Source organism: Grampus griseus, assembly GCF_964374135.1.
Source record: "Grampus griseus genome assembly, chromosome: 6".
Taxonomy (NCBI): Eukaryota; Metazoa; Chordata; class Mammalia; order Artiodactyla; family Delphinidae; genus Grampus; species Grampus griseus.
In genome coordinates, this window is record NC_139000.1 from 36,587,426 (window position 1) to 36,607,534 (window position 20,109).

Consider the following 20,109-nt stretch of genomic DNA (forward strand, 5'->3'; position numbering starts at 1 on the left):
ACTGTAGAGTTGATTTTAGAAGATAAATAAGACTAATAAATTGCTCTGTGTATAGAAATACTATCCTGAATAACAACTTTAGCTGTATCTCTCTATCAGCCACAGGGTAAATATAGAAACTTTATAGTTACATACATGCCCACAGACGATAATAAGTAACCTAACATATATGGTAAAGCTGGGTTACTTATCTTTCTATACTATAGCCCAATGAAATGTTTTACTGGATTTAGGATACATAGTGCAAGTTAAAGGGCTGCACAGACAAAAGTTAACGTTAAAAGTAAAGACCGTAAGATGAGGGAGAGGAAAACTAGAACTGCTATGCTACTGACATAGAACTGAAGCATTAACAACACAAGAACTCCCACGCATCAGTGAGGGGAAAATGGCACAAAAGCAAGACAAAGGAAAAGACTCGATGCCATGTAACTAATCTTGGTAGCCTCACTTTTGGGTTTTAAATCAAATACTGAATCAGATTCTTCAACGTTTCTCTTTTTAAAAATTCAACGAAATTACTTAACTCGTTTGATAAATGTAGTCATGCAATTTTAAATGACTATAAAAATTAGAGGATCAATGCCTAATCCTTTGGCAAAGACTGAAGGCGGCAGTAGTGCTAGACACAGATAACCTTGCGTTTAAGCTCCTCACTACTGCTTAGAGACCATCGATTCTGCCTGCGAGGCCAATCCGAATTCCTCATCTCGGCATTCAAAGCCTTTAGTGACCTCGCCACAACTCTACCCAAAGAGCCCTAACTCCCACTACTCCCTAACCTACCTCTCACTCTCGGCGCGCACGGCCTCTGGACAGACCTGATCTCTGGGGGGGAGGGGGGGTGGCCATTTCCCCTTTCCCGCCTGGGTGGAAGTCTCCTTCCATCTCAGGCTCTGGCTGGCCCAGGCCTATCCAGCACTCCAGCCAACCGCGCTGTCGCTCCGCAGCCACGCACTTCTCCCGGCCCTTTCCGGGTCTCTCCTCCCCGACTCTCTCGGTGTTGCCCCGGGGCCCCTCTCCCTCAGCTCCAGTGTTCCCCCGGGGACTCGCCCGTCTCCCCGGGCAGTCACAAGCTCTGCGGGTCGATGGGTGTCTGTTAGGTGCTTCGAGCCTGGGCGAAACCCAGACCCGGACCCCTCGGGGCCCTCCCCCCAACTCTTTCGGGCGCTTCTACGACCCTCCCCCGGCTCCCCACGCCAGCCTAGCTGCCCCTCGGGGCTCCGGCCCCCAGACCTCCCCGCCGCCGCTGCCAGTCCTTCCTATCCTATCCGGCGGGGGTCGGCGGTGACTCACCGAAGGGCCAGCGGCTGGGGGGGTCGGAATGCGCTCACTTCCTCCCCGCGCGCACCTGCCCGGAGCTGTTGGAGCGCCGCCCAGCCGAGCCTCCGGCGGATGTTTTTCTGTCCCCGCGTGGTCAGCGCTCGCCAGCCGCCCCCTCCCGGCCCGAGAGCCAGCCGTCGCGCCCCCCCCCCCCCCCCCGGCACCAACTGGCATCGCGGAGTTGAGCCCTGACCACAGAACCCCCAGCCGCCAACACACGCGGCAACCACAAGCGTGGCCTCTGGCCCCGAGAAGCTAGGCAGATGCACACGCGAGCGCGCACACCCGCAGGCGTGCAAGAAACGGGTTCAACCAACACCTCCCCGCCGCCCTCTCCCCCACCCAACTTCTGGGAAAGGGCTCCTGGCTCCGCCCCAGCCTTTCTTTCCAGAAGACCCCTACTCCTGCCCCTATATGCCTACCTCATCTTCATTACAGGCGGTTAACTCTCACCTCTCCTGTCCCATGACTTCACACACACCAATCCCCACTGGGCCCCCCCTGCCTACAGCATGACCACCACCACCACCTTCAAGCTCCCTAGCTCCCCCCTAGTGTCCGCCCCCTACTGGTTTGGCTCCAGGATACAGGAGCAGAAGGTAGTCTATGGTCCAAACATCAAGGGTGTCAGCTGGTGCCCCACAAAGGCACCAGCAGAGCTACTGACCACTGACAAGACTTCTGGGCCCTTCTATTAGTCAGGCCTTCTAATCCACCTGCTCCAGCCCTGAGCAGTCCAAGGCCATGCCTCCCACATGCCAGCCTATATCCGGGCACCTTGCTCCTCTGTGAGTTTTCTTTTCTTCTCTTGGTGCTCCTCTGAAATGGAAAGGATATCAGACCTGACTAGGGGGAAGGTGCGGTGCAGTCCGCATCTCCAGCCACTTAAGCTGTCTTCTTGGAAGAAAACAGGGAGTTTGGGGCGGACTGGCGAAGTTGTTTCTGAATGGTGAGGAGGTGAGAGGAAGGGTAACCCTCTGGAAAAGTCAGCCAGAAGTAGTTGGATCTGAACCACTGGGTGGCAGGGAGTGGGAGTCTTGGGGTAAATGGAACTAGAGACTTACAAGGAAAAATAGAATAAATGCCAAAGTGATTGGCCCTGTGGGTAGGAGAATAGCTGGAACAGGGGTCTTTGAAGTGTGAAAAAGGGAAAGAAATCCAGCTTGATTGGGGCAATTAGTACCAATGAGATGGCCAGCATTAGACTGGTCAGAAAGGAGAACTTGAGAGTTCACTTGAGTGAGGATGGGAAGAAGTAGATCAGAATCCTTACCAGAAAAAGCAGGAGTCCTAAAGTTAGCTAGAAGGATGGAAAAAGGATACCTCTTCCCAGGGTAGAAGTGAGGGTACTGACCTAGGAAAAGTAGGCTCATTAGCAACACTGTTTCTCAAAGCAGACATTCAGAATTTCAAGCATACACCGACCAAAAGCAAAATGTTGCTGGAGGCAGGTTTTGAAGGCGGTAGGGATGACAAGAAGCTTAAGTGTGAAAGGGGCAGAATTCTGTGCCAGGAGATAGCAGCCCCAGCAGAAGCTCTCAGCTGTGCACACAGAGCTGCTCACCATCATTCAAAGAAAGGGACGTCTAGCACCAGCCACAGCAGTCACTCTTTTCGGAGGGCTACGTGCCAGGGACAGTACCAGGAGCATTACACGCATTATCTCATTTCATCCTCTTGACAACTCTGTGAGTTAAGGAAACAGGTTTAGAGAGGTGAACTAACCTGCCCAATGTCACACAGCTCTTAAGTAGAATCAGGATCTATATCCAGAGTCTGACTCTATAACCTATACTCTTAATCACCCATCTTTAGGTTCTCCAGAACCTGCAGGAAACCCAAAAAAGGATGTCAGAGGATAAGTTCCTAAATTCTCATTCCATAATGTACAGGAGATAAGGGCGGTATCTCTGTGAAACTGGAGCGATCCATACCATTAGGGCATTTAGAGATGTTCTTCTTTGAAAGAACCATCCCCAGACATGAGGAGAACCTTTATTTGCAGTATGTTTAGGGGTGATGAACAATGGATAATCTCTGGGATGCCTGTAAAAAAGAGACACCTGCCCCCCAGCCCTAATCTCTGAGGGGCAGCCATATCTCTAGGATACTGCAAGGAGACCCTGCCCTAGGGTCTGAAAGAAACATTCTCCACTCCAGGTGCCTGTTCGCTCTCCTGGAGCCTCTGGCTGTCGCACCCTACTGCATCTCCTCGGTTTGGCTGGGGCACAGGATTAGCCATCCCCAGGAAATGCCTCCCTCCGGTCCAGGCAGGGATCCCAGCGTACACACCCCTGAAGTGTGTGTGTGTGTGTGCGCGCGCGCGCGCGCGTGTGTGTGTGTGTGTGTGTGTTACAGGGCGGGGGGAGATGGTGGAATGCTTCCTCTCCAGGCCAGGGAGGAGTTCTGGGGACCACCTGGGGGCCCCCACCCGTCCCACCTCCTTGCTGGGGAAGTGCCCAGTCCAGTGCCCCTTCCATGGCCACCTCCCTCCCCCTAGCTGTGTGGGGCATGAATCAGCTCTCACAGCTTGTTAAAGCTAGACCTCTTGTTTTCATGCCCTCACCTCAGGAAACAGAGTTACAGCTTTTCCAGCTCTACTCAGCAGGGGGCCAGGGTCCTCACTTTATAAACATCCCCAAGCCTGTGAGAGGGCACGGAGATGGTGCGAGACAGGAGCCCAGGGGAGAAAGACAGAAACTAAGACTCGAGGAGAGAAACAAAGAAAAGCCAAGGAGACAAGACCAGAGTAGCCTGAACAGAAGCCAGGAACGGTCCGAAAGGGCCGTACTGCGGGAATGGCCTTATGGATGCTCTGGGCTGGACAGGCTAAGGGGACCCTGGGCGGCTGGGGGATCACCTGCTTGGTGATATCTCTGCTCCTCCAGCACCCAGGAGTCCACAGCAAGTGCTACTTCCAAGCTCAAGGTAAAGCTGGGTGAGGCGTTAGGGAAGGACAGGAGCAGAGGGCACTGGGAGGAAGGGGGCTCAGGGGTGATCCTGTGTCAGAAGACCCAGACCCCCCCCGAGCTGGGAAACAGGAGAGGGTAAACGCGGGGGCGGCAGCACTTACTCCCTGCGCTCCAGCACACTAACATTTCCTGCTCTTCCCTAGCGCCCTGCCACCATGAAGGGAAATATTTCACCCTGGGCGAGTCTTGGCTCCGCAAGGACTGTTTCCACTGCACCTGCCTGCATCCCGTCGGTGTGGGCTGCTGTGACACGTGAGTGACCACTGAGGGCCAGAGAGAATGGCTCTGATGTGAGTGACTGAGAGATGGCCAGGTCATGACTAGATTGCTGTGGTGTGAGAATGAACAAAGTAGCAGGATGAAGCTGGCCGAACCTGAAGGTACCAACAAAAATGTGACAGAGAAAGCTCAGGCTACAAAGTAAGGGGAGTTGGGGTGGATCTGGAGGGAAAATATTCCTGCTATGAAATGAAAAATATCCATATATGGCAGGCAAGAGCTCGGTTAGGGGCGACAGGGGCACTGGGGGAAGATATGGGAGGAATGCTGGGAGGGGGGATGCGAGGCAGGGATAAAGGTGGACCTTCACTGTCCTGACTCCTTCCCCGTCCTTTGGTTCCCCAGGTCCCAACATCCTATCGACTTCCCCGCTGGGTGTGAGGTACGTCGGGAGGCAGGAACGTGCCAGTTCTCCCTGGTGCAAAAATCTGACCCCCGGCTGCCCTGCAAAGAGGGAGGGCCCAACCCAGAGTGGGGCTCAGCTAACACCCCTATTCCTGCGGCTCCTGCTCCCCACTCCAGCTAAACTCAACCGACCGCCCTTTTGCTGACTGCCCACTGCTGCTGCCACTTCCAGGGAAACCACTAGAAGCTGCCGATTTATTCTGAATAAATAAATTAATGCTACAGCTGAAAGCCTGCCTCTCATTATCTGTGCCACTGGACCCCAGGTGGAAAAAATGGGCCCTACTAGAGTCCAGGTGCTGAGTTCTCAGGATCCTGAAGAAAGTAGTGCCACGTGGGCCAGTTTCAGATGGTTATGGTGCTGGTGCTGGGGCCTGGGGCCGCATATGAGGCCAGGGTAGGGCTTGTAGGCAGCACCTTGATGGGGAGGTCCCAGCTGAAGGTGTCCACGGGCACTTGCTCAGGCCCTGTCCAGGTGACAGGCTCGGGCTGTTCCATGGGAGGTAGGAGCACCAAACCTGGTTCTCGGGATGTTACAAATTCAAAATGCAAACGCCACTTCAGGGATACTGTGGGAAAAAAGATAAAGGTAGAAGCATTAGAAGCCAGGAGTAAAACCCAATGACAGGATGTGGTTAGCAAATGAGAAAAAACAAACAAACCTGTATTCAGGAAGAGCGGGGAGGTGTGGGTCAGGGAGCTAGGATCGAGAGTTTGGCTGAAGAAATCTAGTGTGTAAACTGGAACCGTGACAGTAAGGATGATGGCATCAACTACCTAATAACCCAAGTGTGAGACAGTCAAGACTTCGTAGCTTGAAGTAAATGCAATGGCGAGTCAGAGATCAGTGCATCACAGGGTCCCAGTGGGTAGGGGGAGTGAAGATGTGCAAAGCTGTTAAGAATTTAGGGGTCAGTACACCCAGGAAACAGGCTGAAGGTCTGAGAAAGTGTTAAGGGTCACAGACTGGATATGGGTATGTCTGGGAGTGTGTTAGGAATCAGGATTCATTATACGCTACCTAAACGCAGCATCTTACCGTGCCCCCCCACCCCCGGTAATAGTCAGGGTCTCACCAACGGCTGTGCAGAAGCCTGGTGTGGAGCTGAGAGGGATGGGGAGGGAGAAGCTCGTTCTGGTTGTATGTAGGCAGGACTCCTGGTGCCGGGCATGAGTGACGTGAGACACAGAGGGGGCACCCCCTGCCCCGCGGCGCCGCTGGTACTCAGGCTGCACACGCTCCTCCGTCTGTAAGCTCACTGAAAACTGGGAGCAAGAAGAGAAGTGCGTGCTGGCAGGCGCTGGGATGCGCTGACTCCGGGTGGGAGGGCAGCCCAACCTCACGCTGTTTTACCAGAGGGATCCTGGGTGACCTCACTGCCCATTTCTACCTGCCACCCCTCTTTATGCAGACCCTCTCTTTCCACCCAGACCTTCAGACCCAGTTCCCCCAAAGTCCCTCTCCTTTCTCACCTGCAAACAAGCTACAGTTCCTTCCCCTAAGTTTAAGGTCCCCACCACGTCCTCGCCAAGTCTGTATACAGATTTGAAGATGCCAAATGTCCCAACTTTTCCTCGGCCATCACTGATGTTGTACAGATCTGGGGAGAATGGGACACAGTAAGCCTGGGGTCCGCACTGGGGAATGTCTAGGGCTGGAAGCCAGAGGCCAAAAGGTGGGGCTTTTCCTTTAGAATCTGGGGTGAGGTATCACTGGATCCTCAGGAGAATGTGGCAGCTAGGAGACTCAATCTCTGAGACAGGAATACTATGAGGGGAGGATGGGGTGGGACAATGTGAAGGGCTTCTCACGGAGGCTGCGGCAGGATGTGGCAGCCATGAGGCGCTCCCCAGCCAGCTCAGCGAGCCATGAGTCCTTCTTGCCACATTCATCCTCTTCCAAGAATGGACTGGATGGGGCAACTGCCTCCTCCTGGGGAAAGCGGACATCTTGAAGGCCTGGAGAGAAAATGAGTGGAGAGGTGGTGGGAGAGAACAGAGAGAAGAGTAGTGGGTAGGGTTTTAGACTCCAACCTGAGAGGGCTGTAGGTAAGGGGCGCCACGGCTGAGGTACACATCTCACCTATGCTCCAGAACCTTCTCACCCCAACCCCCTCACACCTTCACTAAGACCAGGAAGCTTCCCTCCAGCCCCTCTCACAAACCCTCTAAGGATCATTTCTGCTTTGGTGAGGCTCTTCTCCAGCCCTTCCCTCCAGGAACCCTTACTTACCAGTCAGCACAAGAACCCTCAGAGGGACCCTGAGTAAAGTGATGGGTGAGTTGACACGCTGGCAGCCAATGGTCAGTTTGTAGACATACTTGACTGACTGACCCCGAAAGGAGGGTGGTCCCTCTATAGGCAGCACTTCACTGTAGGAGTCTGGTTGGGAGGTAGTAGTCAGGGCAGCCAGAAGCAGCCAGAGAGGTCCTCCCTCCAGGAGCCTTAGAAGGCAATCGAGGGGTCAGGGGGCAGTCACTCACATGACTTCGACTCTCCAGGGTCTAGCCGCAGGTCACAGAATAGGATTTTTGGTGGAGTGGAAAGGATACACTGACCCCTCTCGCCTAGAAAAGATAAGACTGCAACTTAATAACCCCATTGTCTAGTACTGGAGAAGGCTAGCACAGCAAGTGGGGGCAGTAAGCACTGCCAACAAAGGGCAACCCAAACCAAGCCACTCCTCTTTTCTCGTTGTGAAATAGGAACAGTTTTACGCCGCCAAAGCAATAATGACACTCTTCCACATCCCCAGTGCAACAGAGACTATAATGACCCACCAGAACAATCTGACAATTTCACCCTTGGGTAACAATGATTCCATCCCCCTCCAAAGGCAAATGCCCCATCTCTAACCTCGGTGTGGTAGAAAGACAGTCTGGCTCTCAGGCTGGACATCTGGCTGACTGGAGTCAGGGGGAGGCAGTGCTACTCGACTCTCACTGGCATGGAACTGGCAGTGGATTTGGGCACTGGCCCATGCCAGAGCCTCACTGTGGGAGGAGGAAAAGAGGACATCAGAGGGCAGTTCCTGACCTCACAAATGCTCCCCCAAACTCCCTACCACACTGAGAAGACCAACACAGTGAGGCGGCTGTCCTCTGGATCAGAGAATCCAGAACCCCAAAGAGAAACCATTAAACAAAGAGAGGTATACTGGGTAAAAGGGGGAGTGGGGGAGGAGAGAGGAGAGGAGAGTGGTGGGCTATGTCACCCACATCTTAAATGTTAAATAGCCTTTCCTACAATGAGAGCACAATGAGCAAGAAGGTGGTGCTGTAGTCACAGGACAACCTGAGCTCTGGCTCAGCACTATAGATACCAGGCTTCCTCCCAGAAGGACCAGCTTCTTCAGTACCGGCACCCCCACCTGGATGCAGAAGTGGCCGTGGGGGGCAGGGGGTTGGTGACGGTCACCACACACTCCAGCGTCTCCCCTGCCAGAAACACAGGACCTCTGCTGAGCTCTGCTACCACTTCAATCATGGCAGCTCCGGAATCGGATCTAGAAGGAAACAAGGGGTATCAGAGGTCAGTACCACGGCCCGGAGGGGTGTCTCAGGTGAGCCTGGGGGTGAGGACCCGGGGAATGGACGTTCAGCACCAGGGTGTCAGAGGGAAGCGCCCAGATTTGGGATGCGGGAAGGCGGAAGGGAGGTATGGCGGCAGCTGACTCGGCACTGCGGAGAGAGAGGGAGTCGCTCTGGATCCCAGCCCCCAGCCCCGCTCAGCGCCGAATATTCCCCCTACCCCGCCGGGACCCCCAGGCCGCCTCCGCCCCCTTCCCTTGAGGTTCCACGTCCCAGCCCAGGGCCACGGCCGCCCGGCAGCTCGCGCCCCTAGCCCGGACACCTCGCACGGTCGAAACTGGGGGCTCGGTGCACCGAGGCCCTCGGTCGCCCGCCCCACCGGGCCGCGACCTAGTGCGTGGCTGCGGCCGCGGCAGAGGCGGGACTTCCCTCGGCCCCCGCCCCCCCACCTCTTCCCCCTCGGAGCCCCTTCCGGCCGGAAGCGCCCGGCCGGCAGGGCCGGAAGGGGCTCGAGTGGTCCCGCTACCCTGGGTCACCTTCCCACGGGCTGGCACCCGGGTGCGATCGCCGTCCCGGATACCGGCCGGCGGGACCCGGCGCCCACCCCTCGGGGGGGGGGGGTCTGGTGCCACGGCCCAGTGACTGGGCCGGTGCTGCCGCGAGCTCCCAGGCCGGCCCCGGGGGCGGTGCCTGGCGGGCTGGTCCCGAGGGCTCCTCCCCTCTCCGCGGGCCCAGTCGCCCTTTGGCAGGGCCAGCTAATCACCGCGGCCCAATGACGTCGAGGCCCTATCCTTCCCGCCCAGGACCCAGAGAGAGGACCGAGGGGGAGACCGTGGCGGCTTTATTGCTGTCGCCGCCACCGCAGCAGCGGCAACAGCTCCCCGGCTCCACGGAGACACCAGCTCACCTCAGCTTTCCCCAGAGGCCGGCCCTCCGAGAGAACACCTAACAACAATCCGCGCCCACATCTGGGCTTGGCTGGCCAGATACTTTGTACCAGAAAGCTCGGGAACCGAGACCACCGAGGTCGTGGGGACCCAGAATCCACGGAATATGAGAACCGGAGTCCCAGCCTCGGAAGAGACCAGCTGTGCCAAAGGGGATCCACAGGCTTATTGCCCTGAAAATACTGGAGGCACTGAGGCTGTGCAGGTTACAGACTGCCAGAACCCTGAAGACAGTCAACCCCAGAATGAGCAGGGCTACAGCAATCCGCAGGACTTTGGGCCGCTGATGGCTTCCTATGAGGGTAAAGCCAAGGGCTACCAGGTGCCTCCCTTTGGCTGGCGCATCTGCCTGGCTCACGAGTTTGCAGAGAAGAGGAAACCCTTTAATGCCAACAATGTCTCGCTAAGCAACCTAATGAAGCATTTGGGCATGGGCTTGAGGTGAGTAGATCCCATTGCCTAGACTACCTTATTATACCTCACTTTGTTCCAGCAGCGGCAGGAAAGGGTGAGAAATAGGTGGATACCTTGTCCTAGTCAGGTGGCCCCCATTCCCAACGTAATTCTTAAGCCCATGGTTTTGGAGGGTGAGACCAGGTCACATCTCTTTGCAACCCCCTTCCTTCCAGTAACTTGTCTTTTTAGCAAGAAGGAGCAGGAGCATTTGGGCCTTGTAGTCATTTAGGCTCCCTCTCACATACACGCTCTTTTCCAGAGATTGCTCTTTGGGATTAGCTGTACTTTGTGACAAGGTAGGAACGGATACTCTGGCAGCTGTGGTACTGATACAATGTTGTTTTCTGGGGAGGGGGTGGGATTCTCAGCCCCAGATTCTCCTGAGCAGCTGGAGTATTCATTGAACCTTTTTTAGGCACAGCATTTAATAGTCCCAACACCCATCAGCTTCTTTCCTCAAGCTTTGGCTCCAGGGAAAGGGTGAGAGCCTTCCTGCTCTCAACTATAAGGAGAGAGCGATAAGAGGTGCTATTCACTCTATTCCGGAATAGATGGCCCGTTATATAAAAAGCAAAGACCTTTGACCAGAGAGGCACTGCCTTAGGTGTCCCCAGAGCTTAGTAATAATCTTCCAGAGCATTTCCTGGTCTCCCCCTACACAAGGGTGGCAGACACTCCAAGAGCTTATCCTGGGCTGTAGAACTCCTCCAGATTCCTCTAGATCCCCACTGAGTTCAAAGACTAGTGATGGGGCCAAGACCTATTAACAGGAGCAGGTGGATGTGAGAACAGAAAGCATCACCCAGAGGTCATCCTGAGTCAGTCCACACAGTAAACACAGAGCTGGGGAGGGAGGCTTAAAGTTCAGGAAACCCAGGCCTGGCAACCTCTTAAATAGGGGCTCCTTCTCTTCCACAGTCAGTGCTCTGGGGCTGGGGTGGGGAGCCCGTGTACCTAGCCCAAGCCCTAGGCAGTGGGAAGGGCCTGTGGCTGCCTGGGTATCTGACTTCTTTGCCAGCTCCCCTGGGTGGCCTGTACCAGACAAAAATAATCCCTCCAGGCTGCTTCTGAAATTGACCCGGCCTAGTTTTGACCCCAAAAGGCTTTGGGTCAAAATAGGATCTAGGGCTGGGGTACTGAGAGCAGCACATTGGGGTGCATGTGGTGGGGACGTGGAGGTCAAGAACCCATCTGTAGGCATCCTACCCCCCAGTCCCTAAGTATGAGCCGAATCACAGAGGCCTGAAGCTGTGTTCAGCCCCCTGGACTTGGCTCTGCATCCCAGGACAGGGTGGGGATCACTGACACAGGGGTTTTGGAATGAGATGAGGTCCTGCATTGAGGAGAAAGCAGGGGTGAGACAAGCAAGAATTCTGAATGATTATTCTTAAGTGGGGGCTGAAATTATGGAAAAGGCCAAATAGGTCAGGAATGGCCAGCAGCTAAGTGGAGTGAGAGAAAGGTGGGCTCTGAGAGGGAGCTGAACTGGGGGTAGGTACTGTGATTAGGAGCTCCAGCAAGACAGAGTTCTCTTGGCCTTGGAGCGGTAAGAACTCAATTTTGGTTGCTCTCCCTTTCAGCCAGAATCCATTCATTCAGTAAATATGTATTGAGTGCTTGTTCTGCGCCTGATACTCCTTTGTTCTATCTTCATATCTTGCATTTCTCCCTCACTGCCCTAATCCGCGCTGTGCCCTCCCTCCCTTCACCAATCCTTTGTGGCCTCCAGTTTCAAAGTCCAGTTTCCTCTAAGCTGGCAAAGAAGATCTGCCTTCCAATCATCCCATCCTTCGTCTTCCCTCCCTCTCCTCTCACCCCCAAAATGTACCCTCCCTGTTCTTTAGTCAGATTTTCCCTCCCCTTGCTCCTGTCCCTGTTCATTTCTCTTATGCTCCATTGTCTGTACATACGTTCTTTGTAAATTCAGCAAATAGTTATTGACTGCAGACCATGTGCCCTGCCCTGTGCTTGAAGCTGTGGGTAATAATCAACTAGTCTTTGTCACTGTCCCTTTCCCCAAGAAACTTAAAAGTATGTCAGACTCACATGAGGAACACTAAAATAACAGGACAGTGTCTTACTGGGAGTTGAGACAGTGTATGCACAGATATTCCACTTTGTGGCTTTCCTATCTACTGTGCCATTTGCCCTTCCAACCATTCCTTGAGGTAGGAAGGGCAATAGGTATCCCCATTTTGTAGATGAGGAAACTAAGCCTCAGCGGGGTTACCCAATTACATGGTTACAAGTGGTGTGCTTGAACAATGTGTATAAACTAGCTGGTGAGGGAGAAGAGTGGAATTGGAAGAGAGTTTGGCAGGGCAGGGGTTGCTTAATGAGGACCCACTCTGAATGGGAATTTGTAGGAAGGAAGATTAGAAAATAGACTTGAGAGAGATGTCAAAGCCTTGAATCCCAAACAGAATCTTTTGCCTATTGGATACAGAGCTGTGATAAGACCAGGAAAATGTTGGGGTTTTTAGAACGCTTTACTGGGATATTATGAGAGAGCAAAATTAGAAAGCTTATAGTTTAAATGCTGAACTTAAAAGAAAAAGAAAAAAAAAAAGAAAAAGACTTAAAAGGAAATGCCCCCAAATGTAAACACTGGTTGTATATAGGTGGGATTTTTTTCACCTTCCACCTAGTGCATTCTCCAAATTTTCACCTTTCATAATCAGGAAGAAAAATCATCATTTTAAAAAGAAGAAAGTTATCGCAGCAGCCTATGCCTGTATGTGGGGTGGGAGTGATTATAAATCAGGAAACCATAACTGGAAAGTTCCTGGAGTAAATTAAAGCAGTGGTGGTGGAGTTAGTGGTGTGAAAAGATCAGAAAGTTCCTTCTAAGGAGAGTAGAGAGGAGAAACAAAGACAGTCAGTCACATACTGTGACCTGGGGTGACTGGGAAGATGAGAGGACCTTGAATTGTAGAGATGTTGAGAGTAGGAGAGGTTTGGAAGTGAAGGCGATGGGTCCTCGGGACATTTAATGGGAAGTCACAGCTGGGTGTCCAAAGAGAGGCCGGTGACTGCCGCCCGCCGCCCCTCCACTCACACTGCCCCTTGCTCCTTAGGTACTTGCAGTGGTGGTACCGGAAGACCCAGGTGGAGAAGAAGACACCTTTCATCGACCTCATCAACTCTGTGCCCCTGAGACAGATCTATGGTGAGCCTCACTCCAGCTCTCCCCAGTCACAGAGGGCCCAGCGTCCAGGCCTACTGCAGAGCTAGGCAAAGAGGCTTTCAGCTTATTTAAGTTGCTCTGACCCATCCCCTAGGGTTTTTTCCCCAGCTTTATTGAGATATAACTGACATATAACATTGTGTAAGTTTAAAATGTACAATGTGTCGATTTGATATCCCCATGGTGTTTAGAGGAATCCATCTTTATAGTCTAGAAAGTGAGAAATGGGCTCGTTTTCCTCTCCCATGCCCCACTAACCATCCTGATTCTTTCTCTAGGTTGTCCCTTGGGTGGCATTGGGGGAGGCACTATCACCCGAGGCTGGAGAGGCCAGTTCTGTCGTTGGCAGCTTAATCCTGGAATGTACCAGCACCAAACAGTCATTGCTGATCAAGTAAGAGCCAGGAGGTGGAGGAGAGGTCCAGGCAGTACTTCCCAGGCCAGGAAGGGTCTCTTTGCTAGTGTAGGATGTGGCAATTAGAGATGTACATGATTCAGTCCAGTAAGTACTTTCAGGATGCTTTCTGTGTGCCCAGCCCTGTGCTAGGATGTACTATAGGAACGAGACACTCAGAGCACACATTTCCTGAAAGAAAAAAGGTACCCCTGTGCCCTTCATTTTTCTAGTAAATGCCTCCTACCTACTTTGCTGCCCCAGTTCCACTAGCTGAGCCAGTACCCAGCCACAGAGAGTCAGAGAATTCCAGGATCACTTAACCTGGTTGAAAGATCAGAAGGGAAAACAAACCAACAGTCTACAAATGCACAGGAGGACAGGATGCAGAGCGCCCACTGCTCGCCCTGATTTGCCAGGCTTCAGCCAGAGGCCAGCTTCTCTGCTGGTGGTCACTCCTCTGGAGGTCTCTCTGGCTGGGGGCCTGGGAAGCCCCTCTCCCAGGCATAGATCTCCAGACTTCTTCCCTTTTCTGAAGTTTCACTTCTTTTTGCTGTGTTCCCTCATCAAGGAGTGATGAAGGCCTTTGATTGCCAGAGGCATGTGGTCCACCTTTCATCATATCTCTCTAGTGCCCTCCCATGTTGAGTTGTCCACCAAGTTCCTATTTCCTGTCTGAGGGAGGCCTCCAGCTTTCAGCTTATCTTCAAAGGAGAAATGACTAGCAGACCTTGAGTCCTGTTAATGATAATGCCCTTCCTAGTTCAGGTTTACCAGCCTTGCCCAATGGCCCAGGCTTCCTCTGTGGCTCATCCCTGAGGTATCCCGGGGGAATGTCTTCCAGCCTTGTGACTCTTTTGTATAATATTTAATATTTAAAGACAGTCCTACAAGGGAAGTACCATTATTAGGCCCATTTTACACATGAGGAAACTAAGATTCAAAGAGATTTAGTAACGTGCCCAAGGTCACATGGTTAGTAAATGGAAGCACAGGGATTCAGAACCAGTTTTCTCTGCGGTTAAAAGCCTGTGGTCTTAACCATTACCTACTATTCCAACAACATAAAAAAATTATTTGATATATACATTAAATATAACAGGCATATATACATTAAAGATATCAGGCATACTTTGAACCAAGGAAGAGATATTAATCCCTCATAGCCCTCCTTCCAGAGGAGTCAGGGAGTCAGAATGTGAGCACATTATAACATGCTAGACTAGAGGGGTAGGGGGACACACAGCAGAATGACTCACTGCTTGAGGAGAGGAGATGGCATTTGACCTAGGCCTTGAAGGATGAGGGGTTTTACCAAATGGAGCATGAACATGAGCAAAAGCGTGGAGGAGGAAATGTAGTGCTCTCAGGGAACAGTATTTGATATGAGCAGAATATAAGGGCTCGAACAGGTAATGAGTCTGATGGGTGGGGAGAGGCCACATCAAGAAGGACCCTGAAAGCCAGGTAGATGAGTTTAGACTTTAGCCTGAGGGCCACGGGGAGTCACTGAAACATTATAAACACAGACTAACATATCTTGATTTCTCTGTAAGAAAGGTCAGTCTGAAATCCAAATTTCAGAAGAGGCAGAAGAGTAAAAGCAGAGATGGTGAGGGCCTGGCTTAGGGCACTAAGACCACATTAGTGAAGGGAGATAGATGGGGGAGGCACGACTCGGTGGTCACTCCGAGCCTGGGGGGGAAGGCCTGGGGGATGAGTGAGGCTGTGGTGCGTTGGTCGCCACTGCGGGCTCTGGCAGGGCAGGAGCTACTCTGAGGAGAGGGAGACTTGTTTGAGGTACCTGTGGGTTACCCCGTTCCAGCCCATGTACCTTCTTGGTTTAGTTCACAGTGTGTTTGCGCCGGAAAGGGCAGACTGTGTACCAGCAAGTCCTGTCTGTGGAGCGCCCGAGTGTCCTGCAGAGCTGGAACTGGGGCCTGTGTGGGTACTTTGCATTCTACCACGCCCTGTATCCCCGAGCCTGGACTGTCTATCAGCTTCCTGGCCAAAATGTCACCCTCACCTGCCGCCAGATCACACCCATCTTGCCCCACGACTACCAGGTGAGGCTCCCCTTCTGTGTTTCCTCCATTGCTCTCCCTTCCCCAGGATCTGCCTCTCCTGGAAGTTCCATGACCTATGCAAGAGGGGGTGGAGAGTGAACATCATGCTGGTTTCCCAGGACCACCGCCCAATTGGTCTTCTGTCTCCTGGCAGACAGCCTGCCAGGCAATATGGGGAGATGCAAGTGGAAGATAGAGTATATTTCCGGGTATTTGAGTCAGATCATCGGTGCCAAGGACTGATCCTGGGGAGTGGGGCCAGAAGGGATACGCTGGGACCATCTGAGTCTGATCTTCTGCTCCCAGGACAGCAGCCTGCCTGTAGGAGTCTTTGTGTGGGATGTGGAAAATGAAGGGGATGAAGCCCTGGACGTGTCCATCATGTTCTCCATGCGGAATGGACTGGGGGGTGAAGACGATGCCCCGGGGGGGTTGTGGAATGAGCCCTTCTGTCTGGAGCGTGATGGGGAGACTGTACAGGGGCTGCTTCTGCATCATCCAACCCCTCCAAATCCCTACACGATGGCTGTGGCTGCACGACTCACGGTATGGAGGAGGCTGCCCCATACCATAGCCTCTGAACCCCTACTCTCAGCCTGGCCCTAGCCCAGCCCCCATGCCACCATGGTCTCTTCACTTCCTCACCTCCTGAGTCCCACCCTCACCACCCTAGCCTCTGGAACTTGGAGGCGGGAATATATTCAGGGGAGTTAGTCAGGAGCCAGCGTACCTGTGGAGTTTCTCCTCACAGAGTCTTTGGCCCCTTAACAGGCAGATACCATGGTAACCCACCTCACAGCCTTTGACCCTGACAGCACTGGGCAGCAGGTGTGGCAGGATCTACTTCAGGATGGACAGCTGGACTCCCTCGCTGGTAATGGGGGGTCTGACAGGGAGGTGGTGGGAAGAGAGGTTGTCCCTGTTTTGGGAGCAGGGGTGGGAGGCCTGGTAATAAGCAGGCTTTAGTCCCATGTTAGGGACCCCTGCGGCTGAAGGGGGTGCCTGTGCTGATTCATCTTGCGCTTCTCTCAGGCCAAAGCCTCCCCTCGCAGAAAGGAGTAGGCATCGCTGGGGCAGTGTGTGTTATGGGCAAGCTGCCACCTCGAGGCCAGTGCCGCTTGGAGTTCTCACTGGCTTGGGACATGCCCAGAATCATGTTTGGAGCAAAGGGCCAGGTCTACTACAGGTGATGGGAATGAGAGCGCACAGGGTCCGTGGTGCTGGGGCTCTGAGCTGGAGCCCACATTCTCATCCCTCCCCTTTCTCTCCACCCCAGGCGATACACAAGGTTCTTTGGCCCAGATGGTGATGCAGCACCCACCCTTAGCCACTATGCACTGTGCAGATACGCAGACTGGGAAGAGAGGATCTCGGCTTGGCAGAGCCCGGTATTGGATGACAGGTGCCAACGGGGCCCATCTCTTGCCTTTCTCCCAGGCACTCACACCTCAACTGGGACTCCTTGATTCAGTCTCCACCCACCAAAGTCAGCAGAGTTGGGCTGGGATTCACTTGGGACCCCTACTCTGCTGAACCCCAGAATCCGTCCTTTCCTGGGAGGTCCACACTCACTGGACTGTTCCCTCCTCCTGACTCCCCAGATCCTTGCCTGCCTGGTACAAATCTGCGCTGTTCAATGAACTATACTTCCTGGCTGATGGGGGCACAGTATGGCTGGAAGTTCCTGAGGACTGCCTACGAGAGGAGCCGGTGGGGAGCATGTGTCAGCTCCGCCCCCTCCTACGAGAGTATGGTCGATTCGGCTACCTTGAAGGTATGGGCCGCTGGTGTACGCAGTATGGCAGGCCATATCCATGAGGCCAGTTGGTGCCCTGCCCCCAGGCGGGATGATGGGTTTTGCCTATCCCAGGGTACTGGTTGGGATGAGGGGTAAGTGTCAGGTATGGAGTGTGACAGTGCCCCACCCCCAATGCTAGAGGAGCAGCTAGGCAGGGCAGTATGAAGGATCAGCAGGAATCCTGGCAACAGTGTGTCTCCTTCATTTCTCCAGGCCAGGAATATCGCATGTACAACACATATGATGTCCACTTTTACGCTTCCTTTGCCCTCGTCATGCTCTGGCCCAAACTCGAGCTCAGCCTGCAGTATGACATGGGTGAGGGTCCCTTTTGTGCCTCTTCCGCCCTCTTAGCTCCCCACGCCCCTGAACCTTTGTGGTCCCTCACACTGCCTCTTCGACCCAAACATAATGTGGATCCTGCGTATTGGTTCCCCTCTGGAGTCATACACACACAGTTCTGTGCCCTACCCCAAGCCTACCCATTCCCTGCCCCGCGCCCCCCGCTTGTGTATCTGCTCCCCCAGCTCTGGCCACTCTCAGGGAGGATCTGGCACAGCAACAGTACCTGATGAGTGGGATAATAGCACCTGTGAAAAGGAGGAACGTCGTGCCTCATGATGTTGGGGATCCAGGTAAAAGTCCCTCCACCACAAGTGAGCTTCTCTTCCTCGATTTTTGCACCCTCTACCCTACCCTGCAGTGCAGATGAAACAGGTTTTCTCCCCTCCCCAGATGATGAGCCATGGCTCCGGGTCAATGCATATGTGGTCCATGATACTGCGGACTGGAAGGACCTGAACCTGAAGTTTGTGCTGCAGGTTTATCGGGACTATTACCTGACGGGTGACCACTGCTTCCTGAGGGACATGTGGCCTGTGTGTCTGGTAAGGGATGCATGTGCAGTGGTCATGCCAGGGGCATGCTGCCTGGTGTTTGGGGAGAGCCCGGCTGGCTACTGTTGTCTTTTCTTAGCATCTAGGTCTTCAGTATCTTGGTCCCTCTCTAGGCCGTGATGGAGTCTGAAATGAAGTTTGACAAGGACCAAGATGGACTCATTGAGAATGGAGGCTATGCAGACCAAACCTATGATGGATGGGTCACCACAGGCCCCAGGTTGGGGGGTAGGGATTTCCAGGGGCCTGAGGTGGGGAACTGAGCATCAAGGGATTGTGGGCTTAAGGACGAGTGACTGCCTATTATTTCTACATGGGAGTGGCTAGAGCTGCCAGGCTAATCCCTGAACCTGTGTCTCTGATCAGTGCTTACTGTGGAGGACTGTGGCTGGCAGCTGTGGCTGTGATGGTCAAGATGGCTGCTCTGTGTGGGGCACAGGAGGTCCAGGATAAATTTTCTTCCATCCTTAGCCGGGGCCAAGAAGCCTATGAGAGACTGCTGTGGAATGGTGAGTTGGGGGATCCTAAAGAATCTTAAGGCAGCTCTGGGGAGGCAAGGAGCCCTACTTTGTCCTTCCCCTTCTCCAGGCCGCTATTACAACTATGACTGCAGCTCTCAGCCTCAGTCCTATAGCATCATGTCTGACCAGTGTGCTGGCCAGTGGTTCCTGAGGGCCAGTGGCCTAGGAGAAGGAGACAGTGAGGTGAGAGACTAGGAGGAGGAACCGGAGAGAAAGGTAAGGGTTTTTCCTGGAGGTGGGAACCAAGTTTAAGAGACTGTGTTTCTTCCCTTGCCCCATTAGGTATTTCCTACCCCACATGTGGTCCGTGCTCTCCAAACTGTCTTTGAATTCAATGTCCAGGGCTTTGCAGGAGGGGCCATGGGGGCTGTGAATGGAATGCAGCCCCATGGTGTTCCTGATAGATCCAGTGTCCAGTCTGATGAAGTCTGGGTGGGTGTGGTCTACGGGCTGGCAGCCACCATGATCCAAGAGGTAATTCACTCCCTTCCCCAACTCTCTGCAATCTGTACCTTGGCCTAGCAAACTTCCTCAGCCATCAAACTTATGTACAGCCTGATTCAATGTCATCTTATCCATCCAGAGAGCCTCCCCCTTTTCCCTGGCATGCATTCTATCTCCTGCCTTCAGGCTTCTGCCTGTGAGTCAAGTTTATCTCCCCCACTGGCTGGGAACTCCCTGAGGGCACAGTCCCTATTCTCTCCATCTGTCCAGCTGAAATAGCTACTCAGAGGTTGCCAAGTAATATGACTGCCATCTCTCCCGACAGGGCCTGACTTGGGAGGGCTTCCGGACAGCTGAAGGCTGCTACCGTACTGTGTGGGAACGCCTGGGCCTGGCCTTCCAGACGCCTGAGGCGTACTGCCAGCAGCAGGTGTTCCGCTCGCTGGCCTACATGCGGCCGCTGAGCATCTGGGCCATGCAGCTGGCCCTGCAGCAGCAGCAGCATAAAAAGGCCCCTGGGCCAATCGCCAAACAGGACACGGGACTGAGCACCAGGCCCAAACTTGGACCAAAGGAAGCCGTGGCAAACCCAAGCCCAGAGTGCGCCTCATGAACTGTGGAAGGAGGCGCTAACAGCCCAGCCTTCAGCCTGGCCCTTCCTCCTCCTCCACACCCACCCCCACTCTCCTGCAGCCCTGAGCCACCAGGACAATCATGCCCTCCCTTCTTCCCACCCAACCGCGCCAGTAAAGAGGGGTTGAGGGTGACCCATGCGTCAGAATCACTTATTTATTTCTTTCTTCACCCCATCCCCTCACTGCATGAAGTGTTCAAGGAGGTCAGTTGATTCCCCCAGGCCCATTCATGGGGTGACAGACATACATGGGTAC

General features: G+C 53.7%; 3 protein-coding genes across 7 annotated transcripts; 2 read left to right on the forward strand and 1 right to left on the reverse strand.

Annotated features, from left to right (window-relative positions):
• Nucleotides 1-3,307: 3,307 nt before the first annotated feature.
• Nucleotides 3,308-5,117, forward strand: MSMP (microseminoprotein, prostate associated). Its single transcript, XM_082656303.1, has 3 exons — nucleotides 3,308-4,251; nucleotides 4,439-4,547; nucleotides 4,920-5,117. The coding sequence occupies exons 1-3, from the start codon at nucleotides 4,122-4,124 to the stop codon at nucleotides 5,098-5,100; spliced, it is 420 nt and encodes a 139-aa protein (XP_082512429.1). The 5' UTR covers nucleotides 3,308-4,121; the 3' UTR covers nucleotides 5,101-5,117.
• Nucleotides 5,118-5,324: 207 nt separating this feature from the next.
• RGP1 (RGP1 homolog, RAB6A GEF complex partner 1) lies at nucleotides 5,325-9,393 on the reverse strand (the record flags this gene model as incomplete). 3 transcript variants are annotated; one of them, XR_014296859.1, is made up of 10 exons in its annotated part: nucleotides 8,833-8,916; nucleotides 8,351-8,485; nucleotides 7,837-7,973; nucleotides 7,464-7,547; nucleotides 7,213-7,362; nucleotides 6,792-6,938; nucleotides 6,453-6,580; nucleotides 6,056-6,245; nucleotides 5,642-5,756; nucleotides 5,416-5,548 (listed from the first exon to the last, which is right to left on the reverse strand). XR_014296859.1 is itself a non-coding variant. In XM_082656291.1 (9 exons), the coding sequence occupies exons 2-9, from the start codon at nucleotides 8,464-8,466 to the stop codon at nucleotides 5,325-5,327; spliced, it is 1,176 nt and encodes a 391-aa protein (XP_082512417.1). In that variant the 5' UTR covers nucleotides 8,467-8,485; nucleotides 9,047-9,393. The 3 variants fall into 3 exon arrangements, 2 of the variants coding, with proteins under 2 accessions (XP_082512417.1, XP_082512416.1); XM_082656291.1 differs by lacking the exons at nucleotides 5,642-5,756; nucleotides 8,833-8,916 and adding an exon at nucleotides 9,047-9,393 and having other exon boundaries at nucleotides 5,325-5,548; XM_082656290.1 differs by lacking the exon at nucleotides 5,642-5,756 and having other exon boundaries at nucleotides 5,325-5,548.
• Nucleotides 9,275-19,972, forward strand: GBA2 (glucosylceramidase beta 2). Of its 3 annotated transcripts, none has more exons than XM_082656287.1 (17): nucleotides 9,275-9,898; nucleotides 12,991-13,082; nucleotides 13,379-13,494; nucleotides 15,342-15,560; nucleotides 15,867-16,106; nucleotides 16,332-16,434; nucleotides 16,593-16,746; nucleotides 16,837-16,962; nucleotides 17,162-17,334; nucleotides 17,572-17,676; nucleotides 17,886-17,993; nucleotides 18,094-18,245; nucleotides 18,368-18,474; nucleotides 18,621-18,763; nucleotides 18,843-18,958; nucleotides 19,058-19,249; nucleotides 19,545-19,972. In XM_082656287.1, the coding sequence occupies exons 1-17, from the start codon at nucleotides 9,564-9,566 to the stop codon at nucleotides 19,830-19,832; spliced, it is 2,769 nt and encodes a 922-aa protein (XP_082512413.1). In that variant the 5' UTR covers nucleotides 9,275-9,563; the 3' UTR covers nucleotides 19,833-19,972. The 3 variants fall into 3 exon arrangements, with proteins under 3 accessions (XP_082512413.1, XP_082512415.1, XP_082512414.1); XM_082656288.1 differs by having other exon boundaries at nucleotides 9,854-9,898; nucleotides 15,872-16,106; XM_082656289.1 differs by lacking the exon at nucleotides 19,545-19,972 and having other exon boundaries at nucleotides 9,448-9,898; nucleotides 18,843-18,991; nucleotides 19,118-19,192.
• Nucleotides 19,973-20,109: the final 137 nt, after the last annotated feature.

What these genes read in the sequence shown, in the direction of transcription:
- MSMP (XM_082656303.1), top strand. Translation starts at nt 4,122, where the DNA reads ATGGCCTTATGGATGCTCTGGGCTGGACAGGCTAAGGGGACCCTGGGC. An exon ending in GTGCTACTTCCAAGCTCAAG is followed by an intron (nt 4,252 to 4,438) that starts GTAAAGCTGGGT and finishes GCTCTTCCCTAG; the next exon opens with CGCCCTGCCACCATGAAGGG. An exon ending in GGTGTGGGCTGCTGTGACAC is followed by an intron (nt 4,548 to 4,919) that starts GTGAGTGACCAC and finishes TTGGTTCCCCAG; the next exon opens with GTCCCAACATCCTATCGACT.
- GBA2 (XM_082656287.1), top strand. Translation starts at nt 9,564, where the DNA reads ATGAGAACCGGAGTCCCAGCCTCGGAAGAGACCAGCTGTGCCAAAGGG. An exon ending in GCCCCTGAGACAGATCTATG is followed by an intron (nt 13,083 to 13,378) that starts GTGAGCCTCACT and finishes TTCTTTCTCTAG; the next exon opens with GTTGTCCCTTGGGTGGCATT. An exon ending in CAGCCACCATGATCCAAGAG is followed by an intron (nt 19,250 to 19,544) that starts GTAATTCACTCC and finishes CTCTCCCGACAG; the next exon opens with GGCCTGACTTGGGAGGGCTT.